The sequence below is a fragment of the Podarcis bocagei genome, assembly GCF_964188305.1.
Source record: "Podarcis bocagei genome assembly, chromosome: 2".
NCBI classification, from domain to species: Eukaryota; Metazoa; Chordata; class Lepidosauria; order Squamata; family Lacertidae; genus Podarcis; species Podarcis bocagei.
Genome location: NC_138126.1, coordinates 11,711,981 through 11,737,801, shown reverse-complemented (window position 1 = coordinate 11,737,801; position 25,821 = coordinate 11,711,981). Strand labels below are relative to the sequence as shown.

The following is a 25,821-nucleotide window of genomic DNA, read 5'->3' as shown; positions in this document are numbered from 1 at the left end:
CTTGGTCCCCCTCAGAGAGTTACAATTCCCTGTGGTTTAACTATTTCTGGGCTAGCAGAGTCTGTAACCTGAAGCATCTGTAACCTGAAGCGTATGTAACCCGAGGTACCACTATAGTAACTTGAAGTCTGCTGTAAATAATAAACACAGCTATAAGTAACAAGTTACTGGTTCCTGCTTCATCCATCCTGCCTGCTTTCAAAAACTCTGCATATGCTCTGCTAAAGTCTGGCTAAGGTCCTGCAACAGGTCAAAGTTGCAAAACGCCAACATGGTCGCCTTTGCCACTGTATTCTGCTCTGGTCAGACCTCACCTGGAGTACTGTGTCCAGTTCTGGGCACCACAGTTCAAGAAGGACACTGACAAACTGGAACGTGTCCAGAGGAGGGCAACCAAAATGGTCAAAGGCCTGGAAACGATGCCTTATGAGGAACGGCTAAGGGAGCTGGGCATGTTTAGCCTGGAGAAGAGGAGGTTAAGGGGTGATATGATAGCCATGTTCAAATATATAAAAGGATGTCACATAGAGGAGGGAGAAAGGTTGTTTTCTGCTGCTCCAGAGAAGCGGACATGGAGCAATGGATCCAAACTACAAGAAAGAAGATTCCACCTAAACATTAGGAAGAACTTCCTGACAGTAAGAGCTATTCGACAGTGGAATTTGCTGCCAAGGAGTGTGGTGGAGTCTCCTACTTTGGAGGTCTTTAAGCAGCAGCTTGACAACCATATGTCAGGAGTGCTCTGATGGTGTTTCCTGCTTGGCAGGGGGTTGGACTCAATGGCCTTTGTGGTCTCTTCCAACTCTATGATTCTATGATTCTATGACTGGACTTAACCATCCAGGGGTCCTTTACCTTTTTCTTTTTTTCCAAGGCGGGAGCTCACCCCTTTGCGGGGATTCGAACCTTTTTACCTAGCACTGATTCCTCTTTACACAAAATCCCCCTCTCTCTTTCTTGACCTTCCCCTTCCGGCCCTAACTTTTTCTTGCCGCGTGGATTTTCAGGTGCGTGATGAGCGTCGAGCGGAGGCGGAAGCGCTTCCCACACTCAGAGCACTCGTACGGCTTCTCCCCCGTGTGGATTCTCAGGTGCCCGGCCAGGAGGGTGCTGACGCCGAAAGTCTTCCCGCACTCCAGGCACTGGTAGGGCTTTTCCCCCGTGTGGACCGCCTGGTGCCGGATGAGTTGCTGGCTGACGGCGAAGCCCTTCCCGCACTCCAGGCACTTGTAGGGTTTTTCCCCGGTGTGGACCCGGCGGTGCGTGATGACCTGTGAGCTGTTGCAGAAGCGCTTCCCGCAGTCCGGGCACTGGTAGGGCTTCTCTCCGGTGTGGGCCCTCTCGTGCCGGATGAGGTCCGAGCTGATGCTGAAGCCCTTGCCGCAGTACGAGCACCTGAAGGGCTTGAGGCCCGTGTGGATCTTCTGGTGGTTCTTGAGGTGCGAGCGCTGGCGGAAGCTCTGCCCGCACTCGGCGCACTGGTAGGGCTTCTCGCCCGAGTGGGTCCTCTCGTGCTCAATGAGCTGCGTGGTCACCGGGAAGCTCTTCCCGCAGGCCTGGCACCGGTAGGGCTTCTCGCCCGTGTGGGTCCTCTGGTGAACCACCAGCGTGGACTTGGAGCGGAAGCTGCGCCCGCAATGCGGACACTTGTAGGGCTTCTCGCCCGTGTGCACCCTCTCGTGGGCCAGAAGGCCTGTCCGGCGGCTGAAGCTCTTCCCGCAAACTCCACAGGTCGTCTCCCGCTTGCCTCGGGGAGGTTTCGACTGCTTCGCGGGTTCGCCGAGGTGGGCAGAGGCGTCTCCGCAAGCGACGCTCTCCTCTGGGCCCTTTCCCAACTTCCTCTTGGGTCCAGGCTGCGTCGAAGGAGCATCTTCTTCTTCTTCCTCTGTTGTCGGTAGGAAACGCCTCCCTTCCCCCTTGTCTGGCAGCTCCACCGGCTCTGAAATTTTCACCTGTGAATCCTCCATTTCTCTCGTCTGTCTGTCATCTGGGAGTGGAATAATAATAATAATAATTTATTCTTTATACCCCACTCATCTGGCTGGGTTTCCCCAGCCACTCTGGGCAGCTCCCAACAGAATATTAAAAACCCTATAAAACATCAAGCATTAAAAACTTCCCTAAACAGGGTGGCCTTCAGAGAACGAAGAGAGGTCCATTTGGCAAACTGTTTCCCGCTAGTAGCCTTGTACGCAGGGCTGCTCAGGGATTCTTACAAACAAACACATAAAATCTGGTCCATTCTTAAACCATGGGTTAAAAACAGGGCAGTTATGAAACGTTTGTGGTGCCATCTTGAATCAAAATGGCACCGGGTGGTCTGCAAACATAGATGGAAACCTCCTCCTGGATCTCAGGAAATTTGGTTGAAAATATAACGCAATGCTAAATGATACTAAATTATAAAAATAATATTAATATATAATAAAACCGTAAGTACTTGGAAATTGTGATTACTAATTTTTATGCCATTTTACACATACAGTGGTGCCCCGCAAGACGAATGCCTCGCAAGACGAAAAACTCGCTAGACGAAAGGGTTTTTCGGTTTTGCATCGCTTCGCTAGACGAATTTCCCTATGGGCTTGCTTCGCAAGACGAAAACGTCTTGCGCTTTTTTCTTAAAGCCGCTTGAAGAGGCGCAGTTGCGACGGACCGTGCTTCGCAAGACGAAAAACATCGCAAGACGAAAAGACTCGCGGAACGAATTAATTTCGTCTTGCGAGGCACCACTGTATTTCGCATAGCAAGGAAAACTGAATTACATTAATCCTACCAAAATATCTTTTGAAGCCCCAAGTCATGTTACACCCCTGATGTTACACCACATCAGCACCCCTGATTCTGGGGGGGTTTGAAAGCTGGAAAATTCAACGTGCCCTATCAGCACACCTACCCATGCAGCTGCCACCGCTGTTGCCCTCCTGCTTCACCTCTGCACCCGGCTGCTTCTCTCCTGTCTCTGAAGGCGCCTGATCAGCTTCAACGGGATTCACGGGCATCTCCTGCTGGTAAATGCCCTGGGAAAAAAGAGAAGCGAGGATTTCCATCACAGGGCCAATGAGGACCTGGTGTTACAGAGTTGTTGCTGCCTTCTCTGTAAATACATCTTTTAAAAACTGATTTTATGGCCCCTCCAGACTGGTGTATTTGCATTTAAAGCACAGGACTCCCCACCCCCCCACCCTGAATTCGCCCCCCCCCTCACAGGGCTACAGTTCCCAGCACTCTTGAAAAACTACGGTTCCTGGGTTACAGTGGTACCTCAGGTTACATACGCTTCAGGTTACAGATTCCACTAACCCAGAATAGACCCTCGGGTTAAGAAATTTGCTTCAGGATGAGAACAGAAATCGCGCAGTGGCGGCACGGTGGCAGCAGGAGGCCCATTAGCTAAAGTGGTGCTTCAGGTTAAGAACAGTTTCAGATTAAGAACAGACCTCCAGAACGAATTAAGCTCTTAACCCGAGGTACCACAGTACTTGAATCATGAGTCGGATTGGATGAGCTTGAAAGGGATAATAATAATTTATTTATACCCTGCCCATATGGCCGAGTTTCCCCAGCCACTCTGGGCGGCTCCCAATCGAGTGTTAAAAACAATACAGCATTAAATATTAAAAACTTCCCTAAACAGGGCTGCCTTCAGATGTCTTTTAAAAATAGGATAGCTGCTTATTTCCTTGACATCTGATGGGAGGGCGTTCCACAGGGCAGGCGCCACTACCGAGAAGGCCCTCTGTCTGGTTCCCTGTAACCTCACTTCTCGCAGCGAGGGAACTGCCAGAAGGCCCTCGGCGCTGGATCTCAGTGTCTGGGCTGAACGATGGGGGCGGAGACGCTCTTTCAGGTATACTGGACCGAGACCGTTTAAGGCTTTAAAGGTCAGCACCAACACTTTGAATCGTGCTCGGAAATGTACTGGGAGCCAATGCAGATCTCTAAGGACCGGTGTTATGTGGTCCCAACGGCCACATTTGTGGACCCGCCCACATTTGTGGTGTATTTATACTGGACTGCCCACACATCATTCCCAATTTACTAGCTGTTCTGCTGCCCCAATGTCACTGTGTTATTGCTGACCGGAAGGGACGCTCCTGCGCTACAACACAACAAAAGTGGCACATCCACACCCCAACATTTGCAGTTTTAAAAAGCATTACTGAATTTATTAAGGAAGTTACAGGCCATCCATTCCTTAATAAATAACATTTCCAGGTGCAAACAGTAATCTCGCTTTCAGGCCGAGGGAGCCGCCGTTTGTCCACATACAGCTTTCTGGGTCATGTCGCCAGCATGACTAAACCGCTTCTGGCACAGCGGAACACCGTGACAGAAACCAGAGCGCACAGAAATGCCGTTTACCTTCCCACCAGAGCAGTACCTATTTATCTACTTGCACTGGCGTGCTTTCGAACTGCTAGGTTGGCAGGAGCTGGGACAGAGTAACGGGAGCTCACCCCATCATGGGGATTCGAAAGGCTAGGTAGGCAGGAGCTGGGGCAGAGCCAGTGCTTTTTTTCTAGGGGGATGCAGAAAATACCCCTAAACATTTTGTGAATGTAAGTTTAGCCTCAGTGAGGGGCAGTATTTCAATATGAGTAGGAAAATGAGAGTACGCCTAAACATTTTTTAGAAAAAAGCATTGGACAGAGCACTGGGAGCTCACCCCGTTGTAGGGATTCGACCCACCGACCTTCTGATCGGCAAGCCCAAGAGGCTAAGTAGTTTAGACCACAGCACCGTAAGGCGGATTGTGTGTCACCGCCCCAATACCTTCCAGAGCACAAATCATCATGAATGCACAAGAAAAAGAGTTACCGTATTTTTCGCTCCATAGGACGCACCTGGCCATAAGACGCACCTAGTTTTTAGAGGGGGGAATGGAAGAAAAAAAATATTCTTTAAAGGGAGCTCTGAGCAGAGACTGCATGCATCCCAGGCTCTGCTCAGCGCTCCCTTTCACAAGCCGCATGGAGCGTGTGTGCGGCGTTTGCAGGCTTTCCCCAAGGAGGGAGAAGGGCAGTCCATCACTGACAGGTTGCCCTTCTCCCTCCTCGGGGAAAAGCCCCCAAGAGCCGCACACACGCTCCGCGCGGCTCTTTAAAGGGAGCGCGGCTCTTGGGGGCTTTTCCGGGAGGTGGGGGAAGGGACGGAGGGGCTAAGCCAGAAGCTAGAACAGCGAGAGGGAGCGCTGCGCAGCGACCCCTCTCGCTGTTCTGGCTTCTGGGATAGCTGCGCAGCCTGCATTCGCTCCATAAGACGCACACACATTTCCCCTTACTTTTTAGGAGGGAAAAAGTACGTCTTATAGAGCGAAAAATACGGTACTTCTCCAAGATGCAATTCTATGGGAAGTGATGGATCAGTGGAATAAAATACATCTGGGAGCAGCCAACTCTCCTTTGCTCTGTTTCTCCATTTTCTAAAGTCTTGTCCAGGACAGATCTGACCTCACCTGCTCCCCGCAACTCCCAGCTTCCCGTTGTCCTTGCAGGAAGCCCTCGGCCAGGGCCACCGCCCGGGCGCAGCTCTCGGGCCCTCCTCTCTTCACCCAGGTCTGGATCTCCGGCGGCAGGACGGCCAGGAACTGCTCCAGGATCAGCAGCTCCAGGATCTGCTCCTTGGTGTGCCTCTCCGGCTTCAGCCACCGATGGCACAGGTACCAGAGCTGGCTGCACACTTCCCGTGGTCCCTCGACCTCCTGGTAGCGGAACTGGCGGAAGTTCAGCCGCTGTACCTCCATGGCGACGGCACCCTTTTCCGAGGGATCCCCCCGTGGGTCTGAGTAGCCCACCTCAGAGTCCAAGCAGCTGGAGGCCGGTTTGGCTTCCCCACCGTGGCCTGGGAGGAGTTGTGTGGCCTGTTCTCTGCTCGGATCGGCCAGCCCATCCAAGGAAGGCAGGCAAGTCTTTGTGACGTCCCAAGGGGCAGGAAGCAGGAGTGGTGGGTTACCCCATTTGGGTCTTCTGACCGCCTGCTCCCCACTGCCGCTCAGGAGGTCCTCTTTCCCCCCACAAAGGTCGGAGTAGTGGAGTTTGTGAGGCCCTTCCAACCTGGCTGCCGAATCCTGACCCTCTGGGTCCACGGGGGGCAGAGTAACATCCTCCGGCGCAGACTGGAAACAAAAGCCCAGGGTTGCCGACGCTTCCTGTTCCGTAGCCATTTTTGTGTTCGTCCCACCCAAAACCCACCAAGGAAAGATTCAGTCCTCTCTCAGTCCGCTATCAAAGTCCAAGCCTCCAGTCTTGCTGCAATTCCTCAGCAGAGTATGTCAACGAAACTGTTTCATCCTGGGGAACGCCAGGCAAGCTCCCCATTCAGACGAAGCAGAGGGCATCTTTGGGAGTTGGTGGTTTTCCAGATGACTGACAGCACGGCATTTTTCTCTAATAATAATAATAATAACAACAATAATAATAATAATATTTTATTTATACCCTGCCCTTCCCAGTTCAGAAAACAGGGCTCAGGGCGGCTAACAACAAACTTAAAACACTTAATTGATGCTACAAAAAACAGCATTAAATACGGTATAAAACGTGAATAACAATAAAATCAAAAATCGATTTAGGGGGGGAATCCATCCAATAAACATTAGATGATCACCAGGGCTAGCTGGCTAAATTGGTCCTATTTGGGCCAGCGAGGAGACCAGGGGAGAATTAGCTGTGGGATCCCAGAGCGGGTAAGGGGAGGGAGAGGGAAGGAAGGGGAATAAAAGATCAGGCTAAGTTCAAATTGAAAGCCAGGCGGAATAGCTCTGTCTTACAGGCCCTGCGGAAGGAAGTTAAATCCTGCAGGGCCCTGGTCTCATGGGACAGAGCATTCCACCAGGTTGGAGCCATCACTGAGAAGGCCCTGGCCCTGGCGGAGGATAAGCTGACTTCCTTAGGGCCCAGGACCTCTAAACTATGGTTATTCATGGACCTTAAGGTCCTCTGTGGGGCAGACCAGGAGAGGAGGAAGACAAGAATGTGGAAGGGGAGAAACAGGTAAGGCTACATCAGCAGAAGTATAGTGTCCAGTTCAAGGGAAGTAATAGTACCACTCTGTTTTGCCTTAGTCAGACCACACTTGGAATACTGTGTCCAATTCTGGGCACCACAGTTTAAGAACGATATTGAGAAGCTGGAATGTGTGCAGAGAAGGGCAACCAAGATGATCAAGGGTCTGGAAACTAAGCCTTATGAGAATCACTTGAAGGAGCTGGGTAGGTTTATCCTGGAAAAGAGGAAACTGAGAAAAGATATGAGAGCCATCTTCAAATATCTTAAGAGCTGTCACATGGAAGAGAAGCATGCTTGTTTTCTCCTGCTATGGCTTGTAGGACTCAAAGCAATGGCTTCAGTTTACAAGGAAGGCGATTCTGACTAAACATTTGGAAAAACATTCTGACAGTAAGAGCTGTTCAGCAGTGGAACAGACTCCCACAAGAGGTGGTGGACTCCTTCCTTGAAGGTTTTCAAGCAAAGGTTGGATGGCCATCTGTCATGGATGCTTTAGCTGAGATTCCTGCATTGCAGGGGGTTGGAACAAATGACCTTTGGAGTCCCTTCCAACTCAAGATTCTATCATTCTAAGGCTGGAAATGAAATATTTTGGTGCGTCTCTGAAACTGAGTGCCAAAGAGATGGCAAAACTTACAGGAAGAATTAGAAACCAGGAAGAGGAGGTCTTTAATAAAGAATGGGGAAAGTTTATACGTAATTTTTTTGAAAAGTTATTGTAAACAACTACATACATCGGCAGGATTGACAGAAAACTGGCAGTAAAAAATTGAGCTATGGATTGGCAAAGGAATTATTAAAAATAAGAGTTATGATAGAGATGCAGAGGGGGAAATCATTACAGTAAGATCCACGGGAGGAAGTCAGAAGATATTATATATTTATGTATTTAATTCATTTGCTCATGTAAAATATAAAATGCAAAAACAAAATTTAGACATAAAAAGAAAGTGAGTGCCAAAGTGTGACGGGGGGAGGGGAGCATGATGCAATATTTCTCTCCCTGCAATGAAAGCATTCATCTCCCGACTCCTGCATGTCAAAGGTCTGTTCAAAGGAGAAAGCAAGACCCCTTCCCCCCCTCCTACCGCTGTGGGTCCCCAGATGTTGTTGGACTACAACTCCCATCATCCCTGAGCTCTGGCCTTGCTAGCTAGGGGTGATGGGAGTTGTAGTTCAACAACATCTGGGGACCCACAGGTTGAGAAAGGCTGGCTTCATTGGTAACCCTTTCCCCCCTAAAAAAATAAAGGCACAGGAGCCCTGCCCCCAGGATGCATCTTCAGCCTGCCTCAAAGGGACTAGCGCCTTGAGCTGATGCGTTTGCTTTGCTCCTCCCCTGCTTCTCCCCTTTGATACCTCTCTCCCTGCGCAAAAGGCTCTCACCTCTGCTCCTCCTTGCAGCCACGCAAAATGTGCAGCTTCCTCTGATGGACAGGAAAGGAAAGGAAGGGGCCCTCCCCACCCCCAAAAACCCTGCTTGGTCCTCTCTAGCACCCGGAACTCTATTGATCTTAAAGGGGCCGTTCACACGAGCTGTCGCTGTGCTCCAATGGGTGATGGAGGGAGGCGGGGCAAGGAGCATAGCTGTCAACTCTTCCCTTTCCCTGCGAGGAATCCTATTCGGAATAAGGGAATTTCCCTTGGGAAAAGGGAAACGTTGACAGCTATGGCAAGGAGGGTGTCAGGACTGGGTGACCCTCTCCCTGATCTCGGCTCTGTTGGGTGCACAAGCCACCAGGCAGAAGCAGGATTGATTTTTGCTAGGGATCAAGAAATTCCTGAGAAAGAAAATGTGTAGAGTAACCATTTAAGTGCAAAAAAACCCAAAAACCCCCAGCAACGGCGATGATGAAATACAGCATCTGAGCACGTGCAGAAAGCCGTGCAATCGAGCGAGGCGACAAGGGAGGCGACCCGGTGCTGAAAGCAGCTGAGATTTACTCAGAGTAAACACGGATGCACAGGACTGGGCTACGTGAGGAATATTGTCACTTGCAGCCTTTTCAAGTTCAAAGCCCCGCGGAAGTATTTTTGCTTTTAAGCTGATAAACATAGGATTGCCTTGTGAGAAAGATATCCACAACAGAAGGTAAGCAACAGCAACAACAATAACAACCAACACTGAATTGATGTAGATGTGAGATAATATTTTTAGGTATATGCCTTTAAATGTTAATCACTTGGGAGACTTTTAAATGTTATTGTTTATTATTAAAATGTATTAGTCACTTGCTACCAAAAGGTATCCAAGCAACTAGCGTTTATAAACATATACATAAATACAGTATTATTATTATTATTAATTATTATTATTATTATTATTATTATTATTATTATTATTATTATTATTATTACTGTATTATTATTATTACCTGTCCTTGGCCAGCAGGTCCCAGAGTGGGTTATAGCAATTTAAAATTCAGAATTTAATCATTTTTATTAATTTTCCAATAAAAGACATCCTATTAACATATCCAATAATAATCCAATTAAAATTATATATATATATATATATATATATATATATATATATATATATATGTATGTATATGTATGTATATATGTATATATATACATACACACACACACACAGTGGTACCTCAGGTTACAGACGCTCCAGGTTACAGACTCCGCTAACCCAGAAATAGTGCTTCAGGTTAAGAACTTTGCTTCAGGTTGAGAACAGAAATCGTGCTCTGGCGGTGCGGCAGCAGCAGGAGGCCCCATTAGCTAAAGTGGTGCTTCAGGTTAAGAACAGTTTCAGGTTAAGAACAGACCTCCAGAACGAATTAAGTACTTAACCCGAGGTACCACTGTATTACAATTTGGATTATAATTTGGTCTTTTTTTTAAAAATCAGAATTTAAATGAGCCAAACCAAATTCCAGACTTCCAGGAACAGGGTGGGCTCTTGGGGATAGGGCATATGACATGCTTACCGTATGAGCCAAGCCAAAGGGTTGAACAGATTGAGCGGAGCTTCCTAGCAAGGCCAAAAATGAATGGAAAAAGGAATATACTGTATACAGCTGTGTGCAACAGCGAGGAAAGGGCCTTTCCCTTTGGGAAGCAGCAAGAAGGCTGTGACTTGAGCAAGGCTGGTGTTAGAAGATGAACTGCAATAGGTATCTGCAACAGCATGGGAAGCGAGTAGGCTGCAAATTATTGCTTGTTGCAATATCTTGCAGTATTCTTAGTTTTTAACCGTTTTGATCCCATTGCCAGGAGGGGCAGGAGAGAGGGGCGGGCAGCCAGGTTGGGGTGGGTGGGGGGTGTCTCAATTATTAGTACTATTTTGATGTTAAAAATAGATGCAGGGGCTCCCTGACTCCAGCTGTCAAATTCTCTCTTCAGAGTGCTCCAGACCACCTGTTTATGGAGCACCCACCCTGCTCAGTTTCGCAGGGAGGTTATTATTAGTAATAATAATAACATTTGGGCATTCGTTCTGATTGCTTGCAGGGAGGGTAGTTGGTTCAAAGCAAGTGTCGTGCCATACTTTCCTGTGCGTTTTCCCCATCGCTTACAGCAGAAAAGTCTGGTCTTTTGGAGAAGGGTTTTTTGTTGTGCCAGACCTCCCAGTCAGCTTTGCACAACTGGAATAATAATAATAATAATAATAATAATAATAATAATAATATTTTATTTATACCCCGTCCTTCCCGGTTCAGAAAACTGGGCTCAGGGCGGCTAACAACAAATTTAAAACACTTACCGTATTTTTTGCACCATAGCACTCACTTTTTTCCTCTTAGAAAGTAAGGGGAAATGTCTGTGCGTGTTATGGAGGGAATGCCTATGGGTGGCATGCCTACGGATTTTCCTCCTCTAAAAACTACGTGCATGTTATGGTCGGGTGCGTGTTATAGAGCGAAAAATATGGTAATTGATGCTACAAAAAACAGCATAAAATAAAATGTGAATAACAATAAAATCAAAAATCAATTTAGGGGGGAAATCCATCCAATAAACATTAGATGATCACCAGGGCTAGCTGGCTAAATTAGTCCTATTTGGGTCAGGGGAGAATTAGCTGTGGGATCCCAGAGCGGGTAATCTTCATAAAAAGGGGAGGGGGAGGGGAGGAAGGGGAATAAAAGATCCTGCTAAGTTCAGATTGAAAGCCAGGCGGAATAGCTCTGTCTTACAGGCCCTGCGGAAAGAAGTTAAATCCTGCAGGGCCCTGGTCTCATGGGACAGAGCATTCCACCAGGTCGGAGCCATCACTGAGAAGGCCCTGGCCCTGGTGGAGGATAATCTGACTTCCTTAGGGCCCGGGAATTGGCTGATACGTGATTGAAACCATCCCGCAAATACAGTAAGCCCACAACGTACGCAGGAATTACATTCCGGGGATTGCGCCTAAAGCCCAAATCGTGTATAGTCAAAACACCTTGGGTTCAATGGCGGACACCAGTCCCCCATATATATATATATATATATATATATATATATATATATATATATATATATTTGCCAGTGCGTAAAGCCGAATTGTATGCAAATTGTAGGCTTACTGTAGTGACAGTCTAGAGTGCCCAGATTTAGAAATTCTGTTGCCCCCTGCTTAATAAATAAGGGTTGATGGAGGAGCAATATTTGGAAGGCCAGAAGTTCCCCACACAGCAAGTGAAGGATGTCAGCTGGACTCTAAATAAGAAATGATGTGGCATTGTGAAAAAATGAAGGTGATTGTATGTTCGGAACAGGAGCAGGAAACCTGATTTTAAGAAATTGTATTAAATTAATTTAAATTGGTTTGATGTGTAATAATTTGGAAAATTAATAAAAATAATTTGGGAGAAAAGAAGTTCCTCACACCTGCCATAATAAATAGGCAATTTTTGGTTGAATAAGCAGCTTTTAGGAACTGCATGTACAGATCCTTTTTTCTTTCATGTGTTCCCCCTCCTTCCATTCCAAGGGCCTTCTCGGTAGTGGCACCCGCCCTGTGGAAGGCCCTCACACCAGATGTCAAGGAAATAAACAACTTTCTTGACTTTTAGAAGACATCTGAAGGCAGCCCTGTTTAGGGAAGTTTTTAATTTTTGATCTTTTATTGTGTTTTTAATATACTGTTGAAAGCCGCCCAGAGTGGCTGGGGAGGCCCAGCCAGATGGGCGGGCTATAAGTAATAAATTAGTCTTATTCTTATTATTTTCCTTAGGTAGCTTCCATTCAACCACAAGCCCATTCAACGCAGCAGCTTCAGCTTGCCGAGAGGACTCGACAAGCTCTGCATAACCGCCTTGTTGCAAAACATTGCGGATGGATCGGAAACCAAAGACTAGTTTCGCCTGCTATGCACGCCATGAAGAAAATGGGGACCGGAGGGTGAAAGGGCAGAGATGGCTTTAGAGGAAGTGGGGAGCGGCCCAAGACAAAATGGCAGCCAAGCAGGAAACACCCTTGGGCTCCTCTTCCCAGACTCCTATAGAGCAGAAGATGCTGCCAAGAAGGAAAATGGAGACTCGAGGCTCAAAGGACTGCAACTCCAGGGAGAGTTTGGAGGAAACGAGCCTTTCTCAGGTCAACGGGGGTGAATTTCGAAACCGAGGGCAGGTCAAAGAGGAGCCCGGCGAGGGGTTGGCGCAGCACTGGGAAGCCCAGTGGCAAGAGTTCCTGAAGACGGTGGAGTCGCCTCACTTGCAGTGGGGGAACCCGCAGTTGGAGGAAGCGCCCAGTGTGTCCACCCAGACCCAAGCACACATGGCTTCCTCAGAGGGCTCGTCCAGACGAGAAACTCTGATCCCGCCAAGCCTTGATGGGCAGAAGACCTGTGGCTTCTTGGAAGCCGTCGTCATGGCAGATGCTGCACAGGTGAAGGAAGAGAACTTAGACAATATCCCGGACAGCGGGGATGTGTCCCAGCAGCTCTTTAGGCAACTGCGCTGCCGGGAAGGGGACGGGCCGCGCATGGTTTGCGCCCGACTGTCCTTCCTTTGCCGTCAGTGGCTGAAGCCGGAAAGGCACTCGAAGGAGCAGATCCTGGACTTGGTGGTCCTAGAGCAGCTCCTGAACATCCTGCCCCCAGAGATCCAGAGCTGGGTCAGGGATCGCGGCGCAAAGACCTGCGCCCAGGCGGTGGCCCTGGCCGAGGACTTCCTACTGGGGCAGGAAGAGGATGGAAGGCTAGAGGAACGAGTGAGTATGTTCGATTCATTTAATGTGGTTACCTCAAAGATCTTCTCACCCCTTATATTCTCAGTCACAGACACTCCAAGTGTCCCTATTTCCCAGGGACAGTCCCGGATTTACAGAAGCCATCTCGGTTTCTGATTTGATCTCGGAATGACCCACTTTTCTTTAGGATGTCTCTATATTCATTGGTGGAACGCGGGTGGCGCTGTGGGTTAAACCACAGAGCCTAGGACTTGCTGATCAGAAGGTCGGCGGTTCGAATCCCCGCGATGGGGTGAGCTCCCATTCCTCGGTCCCTGCTCCTGCCAACCTAGCAGTTCGAAAGCACGTCAAAGTGCAAGTAGATAAATAGGTACCGCTCCGGCGTTTCTGTGAGCTGCTCTGGTTTGTCAGAAGCGGCTTAGTCATGCTGGCCGCATGACCTGGAAGCTGTATGCCGGCTCCCTCGGCCAATAAAGTGAGATGAGTGTCGCAACCCCAGAGTCGGCCACGACTGGACCTAACGGTCAGGGGTCCCTTTACCTTTACCTTTATATTTATATTCATTGGAGAGATGTTGAAGTTATGCGATCCCTGAGCCAAGGAGATAAGTAATTATACAACCTTTAGAAGACATCTGAAGGCAGCCCTGTATAGGGAAGTTTTTTAATGTTGTATGTTTCATTACATTTTTATTTTTTATTTTATATAATTTTTGTTAGATTTTCTGTTTCACAATTTTAAATACTCGTTTAAACATCTTTACAATATCAACGACTTCCCTTCTTTTTCCATGGTTCATTTTGCATACCATAAATCCCTGCATATTTTACATAAACAAAGCCATTCAATATTCCATTATTACATCCATCAAAACATATTTACACTGCTGAATTTATCTTAATGCTGCCAGCGTTTTCAGGTGTATGCAATTTCCCCCCATATATTCAATAAACATTTTCCAATCTTCTTTAAACATATGTTCTTCTTGTTCTCTTATTCTATATGTTAAGTCTGCAAGCTGCACATATTCCATCAGCTTAAGTTGCCCTTCTTCTTTAGTTGGGACCTCGCTCATTTTCCATTTTTGGGTTAACAAAACACAGGCCACAGTAGTGGAATAAACAAACAAACAAACAAATAAACAAAACATTACATTTTTATATATGTTGGAAGCCGCCCAGAGTGGCTGGGGCAACCCACTCAGATGGGGGGGCTATTATTATTATTATTATTATTATTATTATTATTATTATTATTATTATTAGCCCCTTGTCCTGATCCCTGTATCCAGCAGTGATCCAGAAACAGGGTCATAGGCTTCAGGCGAACCAGAGCTTTATGGCTGAGTGGAGATTTGAACCCTGGTCTCCCACATCTTGGTCCAACACTCTAACCACTGCACTACACTGCACTGCCTCTCGCTGCATGTAAATTTGCTTGGTATATAAGGCAGCATCTTCTCTCTGTTACAGTACAGAGGCCTAGTCAGGAAGGGCGAATCCTTGAATTCCCCCCAAGAAGAGCTGACTCCATCGGACGTGGGCCTCTCTGGGGAGAGCAAGCAGGAGTGCGACAAGGCCAACGAGATAGTCGGTAAATATTGTTGTTACGTGAGAGTCCGGAAGAAGTGGGTATCAGGCCGCTTTTAGATTGTTTGGTGGCATAACTCTCAAACCACCACAAATAAGGCTTGGTGCTGTAGAATTATTAATAGTCTGAATAATAGTTAATCATTACAGTTGGCTTCACAAGGGCTGGGATGGATCACTTTGGTTCTTGCTGCTTCAGAACAAAGTTGGATCAGGTCACGACCTGTTCAGTCTAGCATCTTATTAGCTACAGCAACCTACCAGTAAGCAACCGCTCCTTAAAGAGAGATTGTCTCTGGATAAAGAGCTCCCATTCAGCTGTCACGTGTATTGTGCAAAAAGGATCTACAGTCGTATCCTGGAAGTTGAACGGAGTCCATTCTGGAAGTCTGTTCGACTTCCAAAATGTTTGAAAACCAAAGCGCGGCTTCTGATTGGCTGCAGAAAGCTCTTGCAGAAAATCGGAAGCCGCTGAAGCCCCATTGGACATTCGGCTTCCAAAAATAGTTTGCAAACCGGAACAATCACTTCCAAGTTTGCGACATTTGGGAGCCAAAACGTTTGAGAACTAAGCTGTTCGAAAACCAAGGTACGACTGTACTTATTTTAAAAATATGTTTTTCCCTATATTGAAATTGAAATACTTTATTGTCACTTGTACAACTTGCATACAGTGAGATTACACGAGCACCCCCCACTCAGCTCTCTTAGTCTTAATTCCCCTTGTTTACTGACGCACACCCACCAAACTCGAAAGTCAGTTGCCCTGTTGTTATCTTTTCATTCAGCAGCCTAACAGCCCAGGGATAGAAGCTGTTCTTTACCCCGTTGGTGCGACTAATCATGCTTCTATATCTTCTGCCCGAGGCCAGGAGATCAAGAAAGTGCCGGCCAGGGTGTGAATCATCCCTGAGAAGTTTCCTCACTCTCCTGAGGCAACTTTCTTCCGCTGTTTCATCCAGCAGATTCATGGGACAGCCTATAATATCTTGTGCTGTATTCACCACCCTCTGTAGGCACTGCCTGTCAGATGATGTCAAACCAGCGCACCACACCGTGATGCAGTATGAAAAGACACTTTCTATTGTGGACCGGTAGAAGGAGATCATCAAGTGTTGATTGACATTGTTCTTCTTCAATACTCTGAGGAGTGGAGTCTCTGTTGGGCTTTCTTAACCACCTGGGTTGTATTTATTTTCCAAGTAAGGTCTTCACTGAGATAAAGGAAGAGACTCTCTCCACATAGCCCTCCCCGATGTACAGTGGGGTTAGTTCTCCTCTCTTAAAACACACTCTCAAGTGACCAGGGATGATGAGAGTCTGACATCATATGACTACTAGCCATGAGGGCTATCTTTGTTTGTTCAAAAGATTTCAAGACTGCTTGATCAAAAAGGCTCTCTGAGCCTAGGGCACCAGTAAAATTAGATATAAAGCACAGCTAAAATCCACACTCTAATTAAAAACAACTAGACACAAAGCCATTGCTATTATTCCTCCACTTTCATAGGCCTCGGAATACCACTTGTGGGAATCTCAGGTGAGGAGAGGAGCTCTCTTGAACTCAGACCCTGCTTGTAGGCTTCCCATTGGGTTGGCCACTGTGAGAAGGGGATCACAGAGTTGGAAGGGACCCTGGGGATCATCTAGTCCAACCCCCTGCAATGCAGGAATTGTTGGGAATCTGAATACGTGCAGCTACTCACACAGAGTCAATTAGGGTTTGGCAGACAGCCAAGTCAATGTGAAGGAGTAAGTCTGCCTGGTGATACAGAGGCATGGAGACAGCTCTATGATTGGTCAAGCTCTCTCATGGGAACAATGATTAATGGCCTACTAACTGGAATGTGTTAGTACGAGTTTGAGTTCAGGAGTTGTGTTTCGTGTAAGAGAGAGCTAGCTAAAGATCCGTGTTTTGTTCTGTTCCTGTAAATAGTCCACTGTATATAATAGACACCTAACTACAAGTTCCTAGTTCCTGCTTCGTCCATCCTGTCTGCAGCCAAGTTGCCAATTGCTTTCGTGAACTCTATGTTTACTCTGCTAGGTCTGGCTAAGGCCCTGCAACTAGTCAGAAAGTTGCGAAACACCAATAGGGTTTGCCAGTAGGAATCACAGATTGAACCTGCAACCTTGGCATTATCAGCTAAGGCCCTGCAACTAGTCAGAAAGTTGTGAAACACCAATAGGGTTTGCCAGTAGGAATCACAGATTGAACCTGCAACCTTGGCATTATCAGCACTGCTCTCTATCCAAGGATGCTGGACTCAATGGGCCTTTGACCTGATCCCACAAAGCTCTTCTTAAAATACCGTATTTTTCGCTCTATAAGACGCACCAGACCATAAGACGCACCTAGTTTTTGGAGGAGGAAAACAAGAAAAAAAATATTCTGACTCTCAGAAGCCAGAACAACAAGAGGGATCGATGTGCAGCGAAAGCAGTGATCCCTCTTGCTGTTCCGGCTTCTGGGATAGCTGTGCAACCTGCATTCGCTACATAAGACGCATTCACATTTCCCCTTACTTTTTAGGAGGGAAAAAGCGAGTCTTATAGAGCGAAAAATATGGTATATTTTAAGACTACATAAGCTATTTTGTTTTCTTTTTGTTAAGTATTACCCTTCCTGAGCCTGGAGGATGTGGGTGAGCTATCTCTACATTAAATTACACTTTTTAAGAACCTTTCCTGTTGTGCGGTTCTTTTTCTTCCTTGCAGGAAACAATTGTTCCTCTGCCACAGCAACGCTACATGAAAACGAAGAGGAAAACGGAGTCCTTGGATTTTTCGATCAAGTGGAACCATCTAGGCCGGCAGTGGGGAATGGAGAAGCCAGCCTTACCCAGTGCAGGGATCATCACAGTACATTTGAGAATCTGTCCAGGCCTGAGAGCTGGAAAGGAGACCGCCAAGGGAGTGAAGCAGACCTCCGCAAGAGCTTTAATGAAATCATGGCCTGGCAGGAGACTCCAGCAGGTGAGAGACAAAAGACTTGCAAAATTTGTGGGAAAAAGTTCAGCTGGAGGACTGATCTCATCAAACACAAGAGGACTCACACGGGAGAAAAACCTTACAAATGTTTGGATTGTGGGAAGTGTTTCAGCCAGATATCGGACCTAAACATCCACAAGAGAATCCACACGGGAGAAAAACCCTTTAAGTGCTCTCATTGTGGGAAAAGTTTCAGCAGGAGCACAAACCTTATTGTGCATGAGAGGATGCACACAGGAGAGAAGCCCTATAAGTGCTCCTACTGCGAGAAAACCTTCTGCGCCAGCTCGCAGCTTATTAGTCATCAGAGAATCCACACAGGAGACAAGCCCTATAAGTGTTTTGAGTGTGGGAGAACCTTTAGTTGGAGCGCCACCTTTCGAAGACACCAGAGAATCCACACGGGTGAGAAACCATATCAGTGCTTGGAATGCGGCAAAAGTTTCAGTTTCAAGTCTGTCCTTATTGCTCACGAGAGAACCCACACGGGAGATAAGCCCCATAAGTGCTCCGAATGTGGGAAAAGCTTTAGTCAGAGGGCTCACCTTAGTAGTCACCAGAGAATCCACACTGGAGAGAAACCTTTTCAGTGTTCACAGTGTGGAAAAAGTTTCGGTCTGAGGTCAGTTCTGATTGCCCACGAAAATACCCACGTTTTAGAGAAGCCGCACAAGTGTTCAGACTGCGGGAAAAGTTTCAGCAACAAATCACAGCTCACGAATCATCAGAGGCTGCACACGGGAGATAAACCTTACAAATGTTTTGTCTGTGGGAAAACATTCAACTCCAACTCCCTCCTTACTGGACATTTGAGAACCCACACTGGAGAAAAACCGTATAAATGTTCACACTGCGAGAAGTGCTTTGGTGGCAGATCAACTCTTGTGGCGCATGAGAGGACCCACACGGGAGAGAAGCCGCACAGATGCCCGGATTGTGGGAAAACCTTCAGCCAGAAGACTAATCTCAACAGTCATCAGAGAATCCACACTGGAGAGAAGCCTCATAAATGCCTGGACTGCGGGAAGGGCTTCAGTCAGAAATCGCACCTCCTTAACCACCAGAGGGACCACACGGGAGAGAAAGCATTCAAATGTGCGTGCTGCGATAAATGCTTTGGCGCCAGGTCCACCCTCTTGGCGCATGAGAGGACCCACACGGGAGAGAAGCCACATGAATGCAAAGACTGCGGTAGGAGCTTCAGTCGGAAAGCGCACCTTGCCAGACATGAGCGAACCCACAGTGCCGGCAAATCATTCTTGGTGCTCAGTCAGTAGGAAGGTTTCTGGGTGGCTAGAGACCATCAGTGAAAGCAAACCCACCCTTGTAAACAAACTATATAATTTTTGCTGCAGGAACAAAGACAAACTTTGTTAACGTCCTCATCCCATCCACATGTAATTTTGGAATAAATCCCAGAGAGATTTTGGGGGGGGGGTATTTCCGAGTGACATGCCTAGATTTCGCTGCATGCATGATGTCATCATTTCTGGGAACTTGTTTAGGGATTGTTTTGTGCTTTTTGGGGGGGAGGAAGGAGCCGTACCTCAATAGTAGAGTACTGAGCGTAGTGGTCAGTCCCTGATGTCTCCATTTTAAAGAAAGGATCTAATAAGCAGGAACCAACTCTGTACTAGAGGGGCCTACAACAAGCATTGCAGTGTGGAAAATGTCCAAAAGCCAAGCCTCTCCATTCCATTCCGCCTCTCCAGTTTCCAGGATTTCACCGCTACCGGTCAGCATTCCGTGGCAACTGAGCATGCTCAGTCCTTAATGGGATTTCATTCCATAGCCTCAGTTTCCAGATTTTCCTCCACCCCACATCCCACAACAGTCTCGACAACATTCCGTGGCCACTGAGCATGCTCAGTCTATATTGGGATGTTTTGGAGAGCTTCCCAACACCCCTTAATATTTTGGTTGTTGATTTTTATTTTTAAAAAATACTACAATATTTTTCTGTGTGTAAGACGATTTTTTTTCCTTTTTCAAAAATAGGCAGTGGGTGGGTGAGCTTCTGGTGGCAGCAAACCCTCCCCCAAAAGCTCAAGAAATATTGATTTATTAATTTTGGGTTCAAAAAAATATGGACCGTCTTATACGTGGGGGCGTCTTATACAGTGATTCCCCCCAAAAAAAAAATAAATAAAATAAATGTTATGGGGTACTCTCGTTTTGACTCAAGAAAACCACCATTTTATAAGTTCAGATCGGGGAAAGTAAATACAGTAAATGGACAAAAGTACAAAGATTCACAAAATGTTTAGGGGAACCAGGCAGAGGGCCTTCTCGGTAGTGGCTCCCGCCCTGTGGAACACCCTCCCATCAGATGTCAAAGAAATAAACAACTATCTGACATTTAGAAGACATCTGAAGGCATCTGTTTTACGAAAGTTTTTAATGACTGATGTTTTAATGTATTTTTAACCTTCTGTTGGAAGCTGCCCAGAGTGGCTGGGGAAACCCAGCCAGATGGGCGGGGTAGAAATAATAAATTATTATTATAGGGGTATGCGTACCCCTGCATACCTCCCACTGGTCTTATACATAGAAAAATATGGTATTTTGTACTTCTATAACCCTTGGTGATTACCCAAGTTTGCTGATGGCTCTTCTCTTTGTTACAAGACTTACCTCTCTTGAATAAAGAGAGAAAGACAAAAGACAATGATAAAGAAAGTACGCCCCTTAGGGCTTACTACTCTCTTACTACGTCTGTGTGTGTGTGTGTGTGTGTGTGTGTGTGTGTGTGTCTGTCTGTCTGTCTTCTGAAACCTCTCATTGATTACACAATAATAGTGCATTAGTGGCAGATTTATAGCAGATCGCCCACAGGTCATTCCACTTCATTAGTTGTTCTGTGCTGCTTCCCCAGCGTTACGGCATTAATGCCATCTATAGGGGACGCTCTTCATCACAATGTTAACGGAATAAAAGGGAATAAACCAGAGTGTTTGTGGTATAAAAAGCGACGGGATTAAGTCAGGAAGTGACCGGTCGTGCGGCAATTGGAAATGCGCTTATGCAACAGTTTATATTCAAAATGGAGGGAAACGGGCAGTTTCCAGCTATTGCAGTGGAAAGGATCTGCTAATACAGTGGTACCTTGGTTCTCGAACTTAATCCGTTCCGGGAGTCCGTTCAACTCCTGAAACCGTTCAAAAACCACAGCACAGCTTCCGATTGGCTACAGGCGGAAGCTGCGTCAGACATTTGGCTTCTGAAAAACGTTCGCAAACCAGAGCACTTACTTCTGGGTTTGCGGTGTTCAGGAGCCAATTTGTTCGGCAACTCAGCCATTCGAGAACGAAGGTACGGCTGTATTACTAACAGCTTGCCGGTGTTTCACCAGGGGGAGCCTACGTTTACAATGGAAGGTGACGCAGAACCCACAAGTTGAATAAAATGTTGTCCTGTCAACCAATTATTATTATTCTGTGGGCATCTGCCCTTATTTAAGTGCATGTAACCCATTAATGCTGGTGGCGTTGTGGGTTAAATCACAGAGCCTAAGACTTGCCGATCAGAAGGTCGGCGGTTCGAATCCCCACGACGGGGTGAGCTCCCGTTGTTCGGTCCCTGCTCCTGCCAACCTAGCAGTTCAAAAGCATGTCAAAGTGCAAGTAGATAAATAGGTACCGCTCTGGCGGGAAGGTAAATGGCGTTTCCGTGCGCTGCTCTGGTTCGGCTTAGTCATGCTGGCCGCATGACCCGGAAGCTGTACGCCGGCTCCCTCGGCCCACCAAGCGAGATGAGCACCACAACCCCAGTCGGCCACGACTGGACCTAATAGTCAGGGGTCCCTTTATCTTTAATTTTACCCCATTAAAATGAAATGGATTTAATGTTTTGACATTGCAGTGTTGGTGTCTGTTTATAATGGAAGGTAACTTGGCTGCATTTGAGTCGCATGAGCAAAGGACAAATGGGTCCCTGCCCCATTTTTAAGACTCTGGATGTATGTTTGGGGGGATGCAATAAAGAGAAGAGGCTCCATAAGTAGGGGAACCAGTGTGATTTTTATTTCCCGGCAGGGCTCTTCACGGCTATATGGAAGTCACATATTCATTCAACTAAAGCGCTTTTTTTCTCCAGCACGGAAATTAAATTGCAGGAAAGGCTTTGCTTCAAGGTTGAGAAACCTGAGGAATGCAGCTATCTGGAGCTCTCCCCCAGGCCACATTTCCTCGCTGGCTCTGCTCCGCATAGTCCTTGATAATTTCGCCTGACTGGAACGAGTCCTTGAACTCTGAGCATAGGCGCTGACTCCATGGGGCTTGAGGGGGCCCGAGCCCCCTCAAAAATTCGTTTGGGGGGGCTCTGCCCCCCCAATAATCTCGGGCGCCCCTCCAGCAGAGCGCCATCGCCGCCCCTCCCCCAGCCCAAAATGCACAGGGTCGGGCTGCATGCCTCCTGCCCTCCCTCCCGAGCAAAAGCTCCACCCAATTTCCTTCGGAGCTGATTAATAGGCGCAGCACGCTCTCCCCTATTCGCTCACGAGGAGGCGGCGCCACTTTATCTGCATATTCATGAGCTTATTTATTATTCATGAGCTTTCCCGGGCCCCCCCAATATTTTTTATAAGTCCGCGTCCCTGACTCTGAGCATGCCTCTTGCTTGCCCGGAGAGGAGATAGAGGCTTGTATGTGAGAGCATGTGCAGAAACTAGCCTAACATTAAAACCCAGCGAGAGCCTGGCTGCAGGATCAGGCCAATAGTCTAGTCCAGCATCCTTCCCCCGCCCCAGTGGCTAATCAGATGCCTCAGTGGGAAGCAAGCACCCCCATCGTTCAGCCCGGACCTGAGGTCCAGCTCCAAGGGCCTTCTGGCAGTTCCCTCACTGCGAGAAGTAAGGTTACAGGGGACGAAGAAGAAGAGCTTGGATTTGATATCCCGCCTTTTACTCCCTTTTAAGGAGTCTCAAAGCGGCTAACATTCTCCTTTCCCTTCCTCCCCCACAACAAACACTCTGTGAGGTGAGTGGGGCTGAGAGACTTCACAGAAGTGTGACTGGCCCAAAGTCACCCAGCAGCTGCATGTGGAGGAGCGGGGAAGCGAACCCAGTTCCCCAGATTACGAGACTACCGCTCTTAACCACTACACCACACTGGCTCCAGGCCACACTGGGACCAGGCAGAGGGCCTTCTTGGTAGTGGCGCCTGCCTCGTGGAATGCCATCCCATCAGATGTCAAGGAAATAAAAGACAGCCCTGTTTAGGGAAGTTTTTAATGGTTGATGTTTTATTATATTTTTAATATTTTGTGGGGAGCTTTCCAGAGTGGCTAGGGAAACCCAGCCAGATGGGTGGGGTATAAATAAATAGTTGTTGTTGTTTAGTTGTGTCCGACTCTTTGTGACCCCCTGGACCAGAGCACGCCAGGCACTCCTGTCTTCCACTGCCTCCTGCAGTTTGGTCAGACTCATGTTGGTAGCTTCGAGAACACTATCCAACCATCTCGTCCTCTGTCATCCCCTTCTCCTTGTGCCCTCCATCTTTCCCAGCATCAAGGTCTTTTCCAGGGAGTCTTCTCTTCTCATGAGGTGGCCAAAGTATCGGAGCCTCAGCTTCAGGATCTGTCCTTCCAGTGAGCACTCAGGGCTGATTTCCTTCAGAATGGAGAGGTTGGATCTTCTTGCAGTCCATGGGACTCTCAAGAGTCTCCTCCAGCACCATAATTCAAGAGCATATTATTATTAGTATTATTAGTATTATTATTATTAGGGCCCAGCAAAGGCAAAACCTGCGTTCTTGGCTCCATCTGCTTTTGACTTTGGCCCAGGCTCACGCTGTCACCTGGCCCCCAGAAGGTTGTTTACAAGAGAATGGGGCGCTTGGGCCGAAAAAGGTTCCTTACCTCTGCATTACTGTATGCTCCAGTGGGACATTGTTGAGAGCATTGCAGAGAATTGTAGAGTTGGAAGGGACCCCTAGAGTCATCTAGTCCTTCACGGCCTAGGACCCTTGTACCTACAGGACTGCCTCTCCTGGTATGCCCCATGGAGGAATCATAGAATCATAGAGTTGGAAGAGACCACAAGGGCCATCGAGTCCAAACCCCTGCCAAGCAGGAAACACCATCAGAGCACTCCTGACATATGGTTGTCAAGCCTCTGCTTAAAGACCTCCAAAGTAGGAGACTCCACCACACTCCTTGGCAGCAAATTCCACTGTCAAACAGCTCTTACTGCTCATGTCAAGTTTGTGGTCAATCAAGACTCCTAGATCCTTTTCACATGTACTGCTCTCAAGCCAGGTGTCACCCATCTTGTATTTGTGCCTCTCATTTTTTTTTGCCCAAGTGCAATATTTTACATTTCTCCCTGTTAAAATTCATCTTGTTTGTTTTTGCCCAGTTCTCTAATCTGTCAAGGTCGTTTTGAAGTGTGATCCTGTCCTCTGGGGTGTTAGCCACCCCTCCCAGTTTGGTGTCATCTGCAAATTTGATCAGGATGCCCTTGAGTCCATCATCCAAGTCGTTGATAAAGATGTTGAATAAGACCGGGCCCAAGACAGAACCCTGTGGCACCCCACTAGTCACTCTTCTCCAGGATGAAGAGGAACCATTGATGAGAACTTCAGTACATAACCTTAAGGTCCATAAATAGCAACACCCTACAGGTCTTGGGCCCTAAGGAAGTTAGATTGGCCTCAACCAGAGCCAGGGCCTTTTCAACACTGGCTCCGGCTTGGTGGAACGCTCTGCCTCATGAGACCAGGGCCCTGTAGAATCTGATTTCTTTCGGCAGGGCCTGTAAGACAGAGTTGTTCCGCCTGGCCTTTGGCTTAGAATCAGTTTGATTCCCTCCACCTCTTTCTTTTTCCTTTCTCCTCCTGTGAAGAGGCTGCATCCTAATGTTTTAATGTTGTATTTTAATCTTGTTTTTAAAATTGTATTTTAATCAACTTGTTTTTATTATTGGTTGTTAGCCGCCCTGAGCCCGGTCTTGGCTGGGGAGGGCGGATTATAAATAAAAATTATTATTGTTGTTGTTGTTGTTGTTGTTGTTGTTGTTGTTAGTCCAACCCCCTGCAATGCAGGAATCTCAACTAGAGCATCCGTTTTCCCGCAGATGTGAAATGTGGATGGGGGCACCAGCATTGCAGGAAGGGCTGTTCGCATGTAGAGCCATCCTTTTGGGGTGGCGGGAGAAAGGGGGCCTCCAAACCAGGCATATGCCTTTTTGGGGTGGAATCAGGACTTGGTTTTACAACACACACACCCCTCAACCTCTGGGAGTGGGGGGACCTTTTTACGCAAATACACAATTTACTGGTTCTGGAGGGAACTGCCAGGTTGGTGGGCTGGGGCAGAGTTTTTTTGGGGAGGGAAGCTGCTCACAGATTTGGAGTGGTTCCTGTCTGCCCCTTATGGGCCTACCTTACCCCACTTGGCCAAATCTCACAGGGACAGCTTTTTATTATTATTGAGACAGCAAGAAAAGAAAAAAGAGAAAACACAAATACCAAATTACACACAAGAACAACAATAAATACTGAATTTTCTTAACAAACAATAAGGCATAAATTGTTCTTAACACTAAAGACCCAACCTCCCGTCTATTCCATATTTCGATTTTATATAACTTATTGCCAGCACACACTTTTATCATTATTAAACTTTTTCTTAATATATCTTTGTTATGTACTGAAGTTCTCATCCTGGGCCAGCAGGGGGATACTGTAGATAGTTTTCACTCAGGTCCACATATGCAAATAAGGAATTGAAAGTGACGTTCAGTGATTGGATAGTTACAGAAAGTTGTACTGTTGCATTGTAGTGGAGCTCTATATAAGCAGGCTGGCTGAACCCTTCAGTTCAGTTCTGTTCTGTGCCTGTGACTAAACAAGAGCTGTTTGAAGAATCACTGTGTCGTTTGATATGTACACTCACAACTTAACAATCTTAATTGTTATATCTGCCTTGCAACTATTACTGAAGTTCCACGAATGCTGCAACTGAGTTTAAACTACTATATTTGTATTTCAAATATACTTTGAAAACCTCCCATTTTAAAACAAATCCCTGTTTCGATTTATTCTTTATTTTTTCTGATAGACCATCTAATTCTGCATATTCTGTCAGCTTTTGGATCCAATCTTGTA

At 47.1% G+C, this 25,821-nt stretch overlaps 2 protein-coding genes and 1 long non-coding RNA gene across 3 annotated transcripts in view; 1 reads left to right on the top strand and 2 right to left on the bottom strand.

Annotated features, from left to right (window-relative positions):
• LOC308581354 overlaps positions 1-25,821 on the bottom strand; it is a 106,709-nt gene that overhangs the window by 1,282 nt on the left and 79,606 nt on the right. The window lies entirely within an intron of this gene.
• On the bottom strand, positions 756-8,467 carry LOC308580617 (uncharacterized protein). The gene is made up of 4 exons (XM_081182535.1): positions 8,397-8,467; positions 5,459-6,389; positions 2,897-3,020; positions 756-1,987 (listed from the first exon to the last, which is right to left on the bottom strand). Exons 2-4 carry the CDS (start codon positions 6,164-6,166, stop codon positions 978-980), a joined length of 1,842 nt encoding a protein of 613 aa, XP_081038661.1. The 5' UTR covers positions 6,167-6,389; positions 8,397-8,467; the 3' UTR covers positions 756-977.
• Positions 11,927-21,715, top strand: LOC308580433 (uncharacterized protein). The gene is made up of 3 exons (XM_081182057.1): positions 11,927-13,157; positions 14,609-14,729; positions 17,444-21,715. Exons 1-3 carry the CDS (start codon positions 12,399-12,401, stop codon positions 18,991-18,993), a joined length of 2,430 nt encoding a protein of 809 aa, XP_081038183.1. The 5' UTR covers positions 11,927-12,398; the 3' UTR covers positions 18,994-21,715.